The sequence below is a fragment of the Loxodonta africana genome, chromosome 3 (genome assembly GCF_030014295.1).
Source record: "Loxodonta africana isolate mLoxAfr1 chromosome 3, mLoxAfr1.hap2, whole genome shotgun sequence".
Lineage (NCBI taxonomy): Eukaryota > Metazoa > Chordata > Mammalia > Proboscidea > Elephantidae > Loxodonta > Loxodonta africana.
In genome coordinates this window covers 28,385,318-28,397,850 of record NC_087344.1, presented here as the reverse complement: position 1 = coordinate 28,397,850, position 12,533 = coordinate 28,385,318, and the positions used below count along the sequence as shown (strand labels likewise).

Genomic DNA, 12,533 nt, shown 5'->3' with positions numbered 1-12,533 from the left:
TCTCTATGGAAGCAGGCTGCTCTATCTTTCTCCTGAGGAGCCGCTGATGGTTTCGAACAGACGACCTTTCAGTTAGCAGCTGATCGCTTTAACCACTGTGCCACCAGGGCTCTTTACATCAAATATATAGTATGTTAAAAACAAAAAGCAAATCAAATCTGTTGCTCTCGACTCAATCCTGGCTCATGCCAAGCCCATGTGTTATAGGCAGAACTGCTCCATAGGGTTTTCTTGGCTGGAATCTTTACAGAACCAGATTGCAGGCCTTCCTTCTGTGGCATCAGTGGGTGGGTCCAAACCACCAACCTTCAGGTAGGTAGTTGATTGCAAACTGCTTTTGCCACCAACTGACTTCATAGCCTGTTAAACCCATGACCATCAAGTTAACTCCGACTCATAGAGAACAACCTTATAGGACAGAGTAGAAGCACTCCATAGGGTTTCCAGGGCTGTAATCTTTACAGAAGCAGACTGCAGATCTTTATCCCGTGGAGTGGCTGGTGGGTTTGAACTTTTTGGTTAGCAGGCAAGCATTTAACCACTGCACCACCAGGGCTCCTATGGCACATTAGTGCTACAGGATAAGGAGAAAAATAAAGCAGTAAAAGGGTGGGGAGTGTCTGGAGGAGGTACAATTTTAGAAGCCCAGGCTGGGAACATTGTTGCTGTTAGGTGCCATCGAGTTGGTTCTGACTCATAGCGACCCTATGTACAGCAGAACGAAACACTACCCGGTCCTGCGCCATCCTCAAAATCATTGCTATATTTGAGCCCATTGTTGCAGCCACTGTGTCAATCCACCTTGTCAAGGGTCTTCTTTTTTGCTGACCCTCTGTTTTACCAAGCATGATGTCCTTCTCCAGGTACTCGTCCCTCCTGATAACATGTCCAAAGTTCTCAAGACAAAGTCTTGCCATCCTCCCATCTAAGGAGCATTCTGGCTGTACTTCTTCCAAGACAGATTCGTTCATTCTTCTGGTAGCCCATGGTATATTCAATATTCTTCCCCAACACTATAATTCAAAGACATCAATTCAAGGTAGGTGTTATTTGGCCCCATTCTAGAGATGGGTAAACTGAGTCTCGAAGACAGGAAGTTAATTCCCAAGGTCACACAGGAAGAATCAGCTGGGACCATAATTTCCTCCCTGGATCTTGTCCCAGCACAGAGAAAGGGAGAGGAAGGAGAGACACCCAGGACATGGCAGGGCTGCCTGGTGCAGCTGCACAATTGCTCACTGCTCAACTCCAGGGCTGCACCATTCACAGAGACCACAATGTGAATGGTGCCCCCTGCAATCAAGAAAGACACAAGAATCACAAATCTATACATTGGCCTGGGGACAGGGCTAGGTCACAGGGAGCCCTGGAAAGGAAGTGTTCATCACCACTGGTCTATTTTCGACAGCCTGCACTTTTCACCCAACTGTATCTCAGGAGTACTTCCTCAAGTGAGCACATGAAGCTCTAACGCGGCAGTTCTGCAAGTGTGATGCCCAGAGCTGCAGCATCAGCATCGCCTGGGACCCTTCTCAGACCTACTGAGTCAGACACTCTAGGTTGTGGCCCAGCTTTCACCCCACACGCATTGGGGAGCCATGGGAGATTCTTCAGCAGATGGATGACGTGATCTCCATTTTTGGCAAGTGCACCCTGAGGGCAGGCGAGAGATTAGGGAAGCTTCTACAATCACAGTGGCCAGAGGTGACAATTCTTTGGGCAGGCTGGTGGCCATGAAGGGAGTGGAAAGGGATCATGTTCTCGATAGATTTCAATGGCAGAGCCATCGGACTTTGCCAATGATGAGGGTCAAGTATGACCCAAGGTTTGGGACCTGAGCACCTGGAAGGACAGAGCTACCGAGGCAGAAAGATGGTGAAGGGGCAGGTCTAGGAAAGAGAGCACATGGGGAAATCCAGTGTTTAGTTTGAGCACATGAAGTAGCTGGTTGGTTACATATATGTTCGGGGGAGAGGACATACCTAGAAACAAATTTGAGGATTATTAGCATAAAGGTGGTGTATTGGTTTCCTGTGGCTGCCACAACAAATTACCAAAAACTGGGTGGCTTAAAATAATGGAAATGCATTCTCTCACAGTTATGAAGGGCAGAGGTCCAAAATCAAGGTGTTGGTAGGGCCAGGTTCCCGTCAAAGATTCTAGAAGAGAATCCTTCCTTGCCACCAGTTTCTGGTGGCTTTAGGCATTCCTTGGCTTGTGGCTGCATCACTCCCATCTCTGCCCGTCTTCACATGGCCTCCTCCTCTGTGTCTGTGTCCAATCTTCTGTGTCTTACAAGGGCACTTGCCATTGGATCTAGGCCCCACCTAGGTAATCCAGGATGATCTCTTTTCAAGGTGAAAAAGATATGAAAAATAATTTTTATTTGCACTTAACTGACTTATATCTGCAAATACCCTTTTTCCCAAGAACATTCACAGGTACCAGCGATTAGGACTTGGACATATCTTTCTAGGAGCCACCATTCAACCCACTACATGGGGTATTTAAAGCCCCCACCCTTGTATCTCTTGTTCACCTCTGTGTTCACAAGACCTGGAACACTCCTTCATATGAGTATGTAGTAATTATATATATATGCTCCTTAGAAGCGAGGATGGCAAGACTTCGTCTCACTTATTTTGGACAAGTTATCAGGAGGGATCAGTCCCTGGAGAAGGACATCACGCTTGGTAGAGGGTCATTGAAAAAAGAGAAAGATCCTCAACGAGATAGATTGACACAGTGGCTGCAACAATGGGCTCAAACAGAGCAAGGATTGTGAGGATGACACAGGACCAGGTAAGTATCACTCTGTTATACATAGGGTCACTATGAATGAGAAACGATTCAACAACACCTAACAACAACTTATGCGGTGAGAAGGGAATTCAACCAGACAGCGTTGTTTTTCCTGATCTCACAAGTTTTCTGCCTTTGACAGGATGCAGTCTTATCACTTTTCTGTGGCTATTATTGGAAAATATTTGAGTTTTCCTTCTCTGACAGGTTTTTACATTATGTAGTTTCTGGCTTTCACAGATTTTGTTGTTCTTGTTAGGTGCCATCAACTCAGTTCTGACTCATAGCAACCCTGTGTACAACAGAAAAAAACACTGCCCAGTCCTGTGCTATTCTCAGACATATTTGAGCCCATTGGTGCAGCCACTGTGTCAATCCATCTAGCTAAGGGTCTTCCTCTTTTTTGATAACCCTCTACTTTACCAAGCATGATGTCCTTCTCTGGAGACTGGCCCCTCCTGATAACGTGTCCAAAGTAAGCGAGACGAAGTCCAGCCATCCTCACCTCTAAGGAGCATTCTGGCTGTCCTTCCAAGACAGATTTGTTTGTTCTTCTGGAATTCCATGGTATATTCAATATTCTTTGTGAACACCATAATTCAAAGGCATCGATTCTTCTGTCTTCTTTATTCATTGTCCAGCTTTCCTAAGCATATGAGGCAATTGAAAATACTATGGCTTGGGTCAGGGGCATCTTAGTCCTCAAAAATGATATCTTTTATTTAAAAATAAATACCTTTTATTTATTTGTTTAATTTAAATCTCGTTAATTAAAATATATACTTCAAATACCTCATTAAATTTTTTTATATTCACGAATTATAATAATTGCTATTGTGCAGTTTTTTAAAGACTATTTTGAATGTTTTAGAAGAAAATATTCTTTTGAAAAAAATATGAAAAATAATTTTTGTTTGTACTCTAGCCTCTCGGTACCAGGGCGCCCCAGAGAGAGTGGAGGCAAGTCCCAGGCCCCAAATCGCCCAGACTGAGTACGCCCTCTCAGCCACGATCACCACATCTCCCGAGGGGGCGCGCCACACCTGTCCTGCCTTCACCGGGCCGCCAGGTGGCGCAGGCAGCACGCGAAGGCCTTCGAAGCCATTCATCTCTATGATCCTCGTAAGCGGCCTGCACGACCCGGAAGCCGTGCTGGCGGTAAAGGAGTGCTTCCGGGTAGAAGCGAGGTGACCCCCGGCTGCCGGGGATCTGCGGTGGCAGCAACCATGGGGGCGCATCTGGGCCGGCGATACTTGGGCGATAGCTCGGGGCAGCCCGACCCCCTGCGGATGCCCACCTTTCCGCCGGACTACGGCATCCCCGGGCGCAAGGAGCGCGGTGAGGCCCAGTGCGGAGGCGTGGGGTGCGCGCACGGAGATACCCCCCCAACCCCGGGGACCCCAGGGCCGGACTTGGGCCTCACGCCTTTGTCTCTGGGCTCATTCTTGGCCTCGGCCTGGAAGATCCCACAGGAGGCACTGCCCCTGCCTGAATGGGAAATACCTGGAAGAGGGCACAGCTTGAGCAAAAGCCCGGGAGCAAAAGAGAGTTGCGATTTAGGGGGCGCGGAAGACGTGCGGGGTTATCAGAGAAGGGACGTGTTCATTGTAGCACTGCTTAACCGCACGTATTGTTCCGCACGTTGCTTTTTTATGTAATCTGTCATATCAAGCTTCAACCCCGAACCAGGTCCTAAGCTGGACACCGCGGATACAGCAGGGAGCTGTAGGGGCGGAGGCTCTCTCTTCAGGAAACTCACAGCCTAGTGAAACCAGGCCGACTTGGGGGGAGGAACCTGGGGAGTATCAAAGAAGGCTTCCAGGAGGTGGTGGCTGGAAGTGGAGACCGGAGGGGGGTCGAGTAGGAGTTGGCCAGGTAGAGAGGGCTACAAGGAGAGGGCAGAACCAGCACTCCTAAGCAGGGGAGGGACACGGTCAGATTTGCTTTGCCAAAAGGTCGCGCTGGCTGCGCGGTAGACAATGACTGGAGACTGGGAGACCTCTAAGTGGTGGGTGTGCACAGAAGTCAGTGGGTTTGAGAGAGACTTGGGATGGGGTGTAATCACTCCTCTCACATCCTGACTCCTGGCCACCCCCCCTTCACTGCCCATCACACCCTGCTTTACTCATAACTATCTTTGCAAACACCCACAACCCCTGCTGCTGTCTCTTGTCTGGCTAAACGGTAACCCTGGTTAAACCCTTCTCTCCCCCTCCTTGACTCCTACCCCTGTGCAGCTGAAGTGACAAGAGAAAAAAACCCAACCTCACTGACTGGTCTGCCTTTCCACTACGGGCCCTCCACTAGCTAGTCCTTTGCTCTCCCTCCCTCTCTCCTTCCTAGATGGCTGTCTGCCTCTCCTAAGATTCCAGCACCTCCTTCCGCCCCGTTTCAGCCCTTGATTTTTTTAGAAAATAGACACAGCCAGAAAAGAGGTCTTATGGGTTGCCTGCACCCCTTCTTCCTGCACACCATTAGACTCCACCTTACTCCTGTTAATCAGCTGTCCCTGCCCAAGCTAAGTCCCTACCCCTTGAGCCCTGGGTCCTGTCCTCCCATCTGCCCAAGGACGCTTCCACATCCATTCTCTCTTCCTTGCAACATTGGTTTTCCACATCAGTGTGCATGAAGAGCTATTTCTCCAGTTTTAAAATGCCCTCCTGGCCCTACCTCCAGTGACTGCCCCGTTTCTGGCCTTTCACGGCTGCTTTTGGTTGTATGAGGGGGCCTGACCGCGCATACTCCTCTGCACGTTGCTTTTTTATGTAACAGTACATCACATTGAGCACCAACCCTGGACCAAGCCCCACACTGGACACGGTGGATACAGCAGGGAACTATAGAGGGCGCAGCCTTTGTCTTCAGGGAGCTCACAGCCTAGTGGGGCGGACAGTGGAACGAGGCACATTTGTGGGGAGAAACCTAGGGGATATCGAGGAAGGCTTCCAGTGACTGCCCCCCTTTCACTCCTTCTATCTCCTCTGCCCCCTGGGAGCCCCTTCTCACTGGCCCCCAGGACTCCAAACTTCCCTGGCCCCCCGCCCATGTTCCCAGCAGCTCCTTCACTGATTGTCTTCCCTTTGTAAATGTTGGGGTTCCTCAGAGCACAGACCTCTCTCTCCAGTCTCCACACTGCCACCCTCAGGGAGTCAGCTAGTCCCCTGGCTTCACGTGCCTTCAGCATGCAGACGCTCCTGGTTAGATCTCCAGCCAGGTCTTCACCCTCAACTCCAGACTCATGGATCCCACTGCCTGCCGTGCTTCTCCTTGTGATGTCAGCACATATCTCAGTCATCTGTTGCAAACAGAGCTCCTGGTCTTCCCCCACCTGCCCTTCCCTCCGTTTTCCTCTCTGGTAACTTGCGGGTGCTTAGGCCAGAAACCCTGGGGGCATCCCCGAGACCTCTGCTCTCCCCGAGGCTGTTCTTCCAGGAACACCCTTTCCCAGATATCTGCAGGACCCCTCCCTCACCTTCTTCAGATACCAGTTCTCGGTGACCAGTCTAAAATTGTGTTCTATCTCTCAGTACTCCCTGTTGCTCTCCCTGGTTCGTTTTCCTCCCCAAGACTGTCGGAAACTGCCACATCCTGCACCCTCTGTCCACGTCTCCCTACCCGAGACTGCCTGCCTCAAGGGCCGGAGTGCATGTGTGCCCAGTAGGTGCGCAGTAAACCCTTGTTGCTGAGACGAGAGAGCACCACGTGCTGGTGGTGGCTCAGGAGAGGGGCGGGTAGGGGGATGAAGTCGGGTCTGTTTCTTAAGCAGATGGGGTGGCGATGGAAGCCACTGGCCAGAACAAGTGCTCTAGGGACAATCCCTGGGAAACCAGCACTGAATGTTTGGGTGAATGAGCAGGGAGGGTGGGGCGCAGGGGAGCCATGGGGAGAGAACATTTGAAGGCGGCTGAGGCAGCATGGGGTCCTGAGATCCTGGGTGGCCCTGGTGAGAGCTGTGTTTGCGCAGTGGTGGGCAGGTTGAGGGGGTGGGAGATGAGTCCTGTTTCTAGACAGCTAGAAACGGGGCCAGGAAGCAGGGGGAGAGAAGCAGCAGGGAACAACTGCAGTGGAGACGTGGGCAAGTTCATGGCAAGGAACTGGGACCAAGGAAGAGGACGGAGGGAGGTTTGAGGAGGCCTGGAGGCATAATGGTTAATTGCTACGGCTCCTAACCAAAACCAAAAGGTCGGCAGTTCAAGTCCGCAGGGCATTCCTTGGAAACTCTATGGGGCAGTTCTACTCTGTCCTATAGGGTCCCTGTGAGTCGCAATCAACAGCAATGGGTTTTTTGCTTTGGAGGACAAAGGAGGCTGAGTCTGTCTCTTCCCCTGAGGCAGGGGTTAGCAGGAGGCCAGAGGCTGAGAGTAGGGTCATCAGCTGAGTGGGCAGACTGCCCCAGTGGCTTCCAGCAGGTTTTGTCCTGGGTAGGGCTTGCCAGGCAGGTGGGGCACTGAGGCCAAGGGCACTCAGCCTTCTTTCTGAGGCCCTTTCATTATGAGCTCAGTCACCTCGCACAGTAACCAAGGAGCTGACCCTTGGCCATTACATAGGTGAGGAAGCCGAGGTGAAGGATAAGAAATGTGTCCAAGGCCACGCAGCCAGCCAGTATGGAGCTGAGCCCCACCTGGCCCCACACTGCATCGTGCCCAGCAGAGTGGATGGTGGGGAGGGGTCGTGGGAGAGCGGAGGCCAGGTGAGAAAGTGGAGCTCCTGGCTCGGGACTGTACAGAGTATGGCTTTTCAGAGTGACCATGGGGGCCGGGGAGACCTGGGGAACTGGAGGCAAGTATAGAGTGGAAGCTGGGGTGATAGGGAGAAAACACCCCTCTACCCCCACCCCGGGGTTGTCTCTACACCTGTTAGGAAAAGGACCGTTTCCTCCTGACACTTGAGTCTGTCAGAGGACGGCCCTGATTCACCTCCATCTGCCACCAAACTGTCCATGGGTAATGCCCCTGAGACATGGCTCCGTGGGGGCCGCAGGTGTGGAGTGGGGGGCCGGGCGGGGGCACTGAGCAGGAGGGTGCCCACTGAGCCCACCCCTCACCCACTTCTGCAGAGATGGTGGCCACACAGCAGCAGATGAATGACGCTCAGCTGGTGGTGCAGCAGCGGGACTACTGCGCCCACTACCTCATCCAGTTTCTCAAGTGCAAGCGTGACAGCTTCCCCAACTTCCTGGCCTGCAAGCATGAGCGGCACAACTGGGACTACTGCGAGCACCTTGAGTGAGCCCAGTCCCGCCCCACTGCACCCCCGCTTCCCCACCCAGAGCCTACCCAACCCGATCCCGCCCATACCAGCGCCCCGCAGCAGGATGTGGCTCCAGAGGGCAGAGGGCTGAGGAGTCCCTGTAGGGTTTCTAGCTGGCCCCACTAGGTGGGGCAGAGGAAAAGCCTGGAGTGGTACAAGTGGAGGCCCTGCCCTGCCCTGCCTGGCAGAGAAGCTCCCACGTCCTCTGGAGGCTCACTGGGGTCACCCTGCCAGCCCCAGCTCAGAAGGTTGTGTGGCCTACAGGCGTGGGCAGAGATCAGGCTTAGAACCACAGGGTCTTCCATACTGGAGTTCTCCCTGAATGTTCTGGGGCACCTGCTTCTGTCCCGTCCACTTCCCAGGGCCAAAGGAGGGACACATCAGGATCAGAGAGCCTGACAACCCTTCTCTGTCCCCAGCTACGTGAGCCGCATGAAGGAGTTTGAACGGGAGCGGCGGCTGCTCCAGCGGAAGAAACGGCGGGAAAAGAGGGAGGCGGATGCAGCCAGGGGCCATGGGTCTGGAGAGGTGGCCCCTGAGGTGGCCCTGTAGGGACCCGCTGCCACCCTGTAGACCAGTCAAAAAAATAAAAGCCTCCAGATCCTCAACCCTGCCTCTGACTGTGTGGTGGGGAAGGGCAGTGTGCTAGCCAGGACCCCCAACTCCCCAATCCCCCAAAGAAGCGCAGAGAGCCTAGGTCCAGCTGGCAGGCAGGTTTTATTCCAGGTGCTGGGAAGCTGTGAACCCCAGCCCTCCCCCAGAGTGACAGTGGGGTCGGGGGGACAAGAGCCTGGCTTGGGCTGAGCCTGGGGCCCTGGCCCAGGGTGAGCAGGCAGGCGGCAGGGGAAGCAGCTCAGAGCAGGAAGGGGATGATGGGTGAACGCAGGGGCGGGTAGTCGCGGAACTCCTTCAGGTAGCTTCGGTGCTTGCCCTTGGCCCAGATGGTCATCTGGGTGAAGCCGACCAGGGAGAAGAGAGCCACTGTGGGGCAGAGGAAGGGGTCAGGGAGCAGGGCCAGGGTGGGGGGGCGAGCAGGGAGGTGGGCGGGGTGCTGCTCGGGGAGGAGCTGTGGCTCACCTGGGAGACACTGTGTCATGATGGTGAAGCCAATCCAGGAGCCGACCTGTGGGCAGGGTAAGCAGGGAGGGTGTGTGTGGGTGGGACTGGGGCAGTGCCCACCCCTGTGCAGAGCCAGGGGGGAGTGCCTGTGTGCACCACAAACACGCATCTAGCGTTACACATGCCAGCCCCAGAGAAGCCAATTCCCCAAATGCTCACAGCTCGTGCTGCCAAAGCTGCCCTGATCTAGGCACGCAAGCCCTGCCAGGGGCAGGGAAGACCTTCACCTCATAGGTGTAGTTGGGGCAGGACACCAGCAGGAAGAGCCATGTGAAGGGGTTCTTGGTGGGGAAGGGGATCTTCCTCGTCTTGGACCCTGGTGGGAAGGACCAGGGATGAGTCAGCCAGCCCGGCCCCCCACCCCCAAACCTGCCCACCTGGGGAGCACCCACCTGCCGGCCGCAGGTTCCGCAGGGCCATGTGGATGGAGAAGTTGCCGAGCTGGCAGGTCTGTGGGAGGGGCAGGGGCAGGTTCAGGCCCCCCAGCCAGGCCCAGAGTCTCCAAGCCTCCCCTGCCTTACCACCCCCAGGCCTCTCCCTCTCCCCAACCTCCTCCTTACCACAAAGATGGCGAGCGCCAGCTTCACCTGCTGAGCTCCATAGGCTACAGAAGCAGCAGAGAGGGGATGCTGTTGAGGGAGCCCAGGGCCTGAGAGGGCGAGGGGGTGGGGCTGGAGGAGGGCAGAGGCCACTTACTGGGGGGCGTGTAGAGAGGGTGGTTGATGTAATACGCCATCCAGGCAGCAAAGCCCCAGTAGTACGTGCAGTTCTGAAAGAGAAAGGGCAGAGATGGGGCTGGGGCTGGTGCCTCCTGGGGACGGCAGGGGAGGCGTGCAGGGCCGGCAGGTGGGTGCGGGGGCTCACCTTGAAGATGTTGCGCAGGGGCATGGTGCCATGGGAGAAGCGGTGCACGAAGAGTGTCTCCAGCAGGCGCTTGATGTAGTGGAATGAGTGGCAGATGCAGGCGAGGCTGCAGGGGCAGCGGGCTCAGTGTGGCTGGTCCGGCCCTCAGCCCCCACCCCAACCCCACCCGGCCCCACGCCACCCCTACTCACTGGACGACTGTGTGCCGACTGGATGTGAAGTCATATTTGTGGCCATAGATGAAGGGTACCCGGAAGTAGAAAAGCAGGTAGATGAAAAGGGGCCCTGCATACTCTGTCAGGAACACCTGTGGTGGGTGGGGGCCAAGATGAGCCACCCTGACGTGGCTGATGGGAGAGGAGGCTGTGGCGGGATCAGAACTCACCGTCACCCAGCTGATCTGGGCCCCCAGGTCCCGGAAGTACAGTGTGGCCGTGGTGCCTACAGGCAGCTTTTGCAGGACATCTTCGTCCTTCAGGGACTTGCCCTCTGTTGGAAACAAGCAGCTCAGGGCTGCCCAGCTCCTCACCCCCACCCCCTGAGCCCAGGCACGGCCGAGTGGGCTATACTCACTGGGGTCCAGGCGGAGGGACTGGCGGGCAGGGTACCACTGCGGATCTGTAGGGAGGGCATACACCAGTCACAGTGCCAGCCTGGCCATGGCCCACCCTACCGTGCCCTTCCGTAGTGTGCCACCGCCTGCTTCTTATGGGCCCTGGGTCTCAGCCCCACAGCTCCACCACCCTACCAGACAAGGCCTGAGGCTATGTGGTCCCAGGACATAAGCCCACAGAACATGGGCAGCAGGATCTTGTCCTTCTGGAAGCCCAGCAAGGGCATTCCTGCTGATGGCCACCCAGGGCGCCTGCTCCAGTGCAGCCCAGAGAAGCCTGGGTGATGCTCAGGGGCAGCTCTGCAGGCACCTGGGGAGAGCCTCTGTCCTGAGGCCCTGTCCAGAGGGCTCATACAGGGCAGTGTGGTCGCCCCGACTTACGTGTCTTGGTGAAAAGGTTCTTGATCTCAGCGATGGTGGCATGCGGTTCCACCTGGGGGAAGCACAGGCCACAGGGCCATCAGCCAGGACCCCTCCTGGTCAGGGGTTGTTGGGCTGAGGGCCTAGGCAGCCCTATAGTTGGGGGCAAGGGGAGCGGAGAGGGAGGTCTAGGCCCCTATCCAGGGTCAGGGCAGGAACTGCAGCTCCTTGGCTATGGCAGTAAGAGCCCTGCCAGAGTGGGGTCAGCCGCTAGGCCTGGGGCTCCAGTCTTACCCTGGCTGTGACACTCCAGGCCTAGCCAGAAGACGGTTTGAGCTTGGGAAGCTGGGCCTGCTTCTCTCAACCTCGCCTCTGTCCTCTCCTCTCCACCCCACCCACAGCTCCCCCGGTGAAGCCCTTGGTCCGGACCAGACCTCCCCTGGAAGGGTCTAAGCCCCTTCCCCCAGGCCTGACTCGCCACCTCCTTCCCAGACCCCAAAGCCCTGCAGGGTTCTACAACTGCTGCTCGCTGCCTCTCACAGGCAGGATGCCTATCTACCCGGGGTGAGGGGCTGCCGATACCACGAGTGGCCTGCTGGCTGGGGCAGCACCCTAGGCGTCCCCTGGGGGAACTGGGGGTCACTGAACGGCTCCCTTGGGCAGGGCGCTACTCCCTAGTTCTGGCTAAAGCCATGGGAAGGAGTGGGATCCCAGGACCTGTGCCCTGGCTTAGGGAGCTGGCAGCCACAGCCCTACCTTGTCTAGGAAGCACAGCTTCTCCCGCGTCTTCGCGTCCAGAATCTCCACCTCAAAGAAGAGAACGGCCTTTTTAGGTTTCTTGGCCGCCTTGGGGGGTGCAGGCCCAGGAAGGCTGATGAGGCCAAGGGCAAGGCCCTGGCTGGCCTCTCGGGCCACCATGTTCATGTCCATGCCACCCTCAGCACCAGCCACCAGCCCTGCCCACTCCACTCCACACCCGCCTCAGCCAGTGGCCTAGCTGCTGCCCGTCAGTCCCCACCAGACCTCCCCATTGGAAGCAGCTCTGGGCTAGCCGGCCAGCCGATCAAATTCTGCCGCGGTGCTGGAAGGGAGCCCATGCCTGCCCTGCGAGGCCAACTTCTCTGCCAGATGTAACCCGAGTGGCACCACAGCCACAGTCCAGCTAAATATAAAACCAGCCCAGACTCAGCCCCCAGGGGCCATGCCACAGACCTCCTCTAGGGGGGCTCTATGGGGGACCAGGGCACCCAGACAGAGAAGCTTCTTAGTGGGTATGGCCTCCCAACAAATCAGGGGCCAGAGACCTCGAACCCAGGCAGGGAGGGGCCACCCCAGGGCAGGGAGAGGGTGAGAGGCCAGCAAAGGAGTCCACCAAGCCTGGAGAAACCTCAGCTATTTTGAGAATCCGTGAGATAGATCATCCATTTCCCCTCCTGAGCTGTAAGAGCCACTTCAGATTACTTTCCTTGTGCATTGTGTTCCCAGGGAGGTGACAGATTCCAGAGCTATTGGTGCAGAGAGCTCT

The 12,533-nt window shown here is 55.8% G+C and overlaps 2 protein-coding genes across 2 annotated transcripts in view; one reads left to right on the top strand and one right to left on the bottom strand.

Moving 5' to 3' along the window:
- Positions 1 to 3,961: 3,961 nt before the first annotated feature.
- NDUFB7 (NADH:ubiquinone oxidoreductase subunit B7) lies at positions 3,962 to 8,660 on the top strand. The gene is made up of 3 exons (XM_003413055.4): positions 3,962 to 4,140; positions 7,859 to 8,027; positions 8,472 to 8,660. Exons 1-3 carry the CDS (start codon positions 4,029 to 4,031, stop codon positions 8,602 to 8,604), a joined length of 414 nt encoding a protein of 137 aa, XP_003413103.1. The 5' UTR covers positions 3,962 to 4,028; the 3' UTR covers positions 8,605 to 8,660.
- A 90-nt stretch (positions 8,661 to 8,750) lies between these two features.
- The window catches only part of TECR (trans-2,3-enoyl-CoA reductase), a 34,369-nt gene continuing 30,586 nt past the window's right edge, over positions 8,751 to 12,533 (bottom strand). Inside the window, exons 2-13 of the mRNA XM_003413329.3 lie at positions 11,765 to 11,815; positions 11,030 to 11,081; positions 10,609 to 10,653; positions 10,421 to 10,524; positions 10,227 to 10,342; positions 10,036 to 10,141; positions 9,868 to 9,940; positions 9,732 to 9,775; positions 9,564 to 9,621; positions 9,399 to 9,487; positions 9,130 to 9,175; positions 8,751 to 9,033 (exon numbers count right to left, since the gene is read on the bottom strand). Coding sequence (XP_003413377.2) covers positions 8,906 to 9,033; positions 9,130 to 9,175; positions 9,399 to 9,487; positions 9,564 to 9,621; positions 9,732 to 9,775; positions 9,868 to 9,940; positions 10,036 to 10,141; positions 10,227 to 10,342; positions 10,421 to 10,524; positions 10,609 to 10,653; positions 11,030 to 11,081; positions 11,765 to 11,815 — 912 coding nt within the window. The 3' untranslated portion in view covers positions 8,751 to 8,905. The remainder of the gene's footprint in view (positions 9,034 to 9,129; positions 9,176 to 9,398; positions 9,488 to 9,563; positions 9,622 to 9,731; positions 9,776 to 9,867; positions 9,941 to 10,035; positions 10,142 to 10,226; positions 10,343 to 10,420; positions 10,525 to 10,608; positions 10,654 to 11,029; positions 11,082 to 11,764; positions 11,816 to 12,533) is intronic.

Excerpts from the sequence above, each read along its gene's own strand:
- NDUFB7 (XM_003413055.4), top strand. The coding sequence starts at position 4,029 with ATGGGGGCGCATCTGGGCCGGCGATACTTGGGCGATAGCTCGGGGCAG. Across the intron at positions 4,141-7,858 it reads CCCCGGGCGCAAGGAGCGCG|AGATGGTGGCCACACAGCAG; the intron begins GTGAGGCCCAGT and ends CCACTTCTGCAG. Across the intron at positions 8,028-8,471 it reads GACTACTGCGAGCACCTTGA|CTACGTGAGCCGCATGAAGG; the intron begins GTGAGCCCAGTC and ends CTCTGTCCCCAG.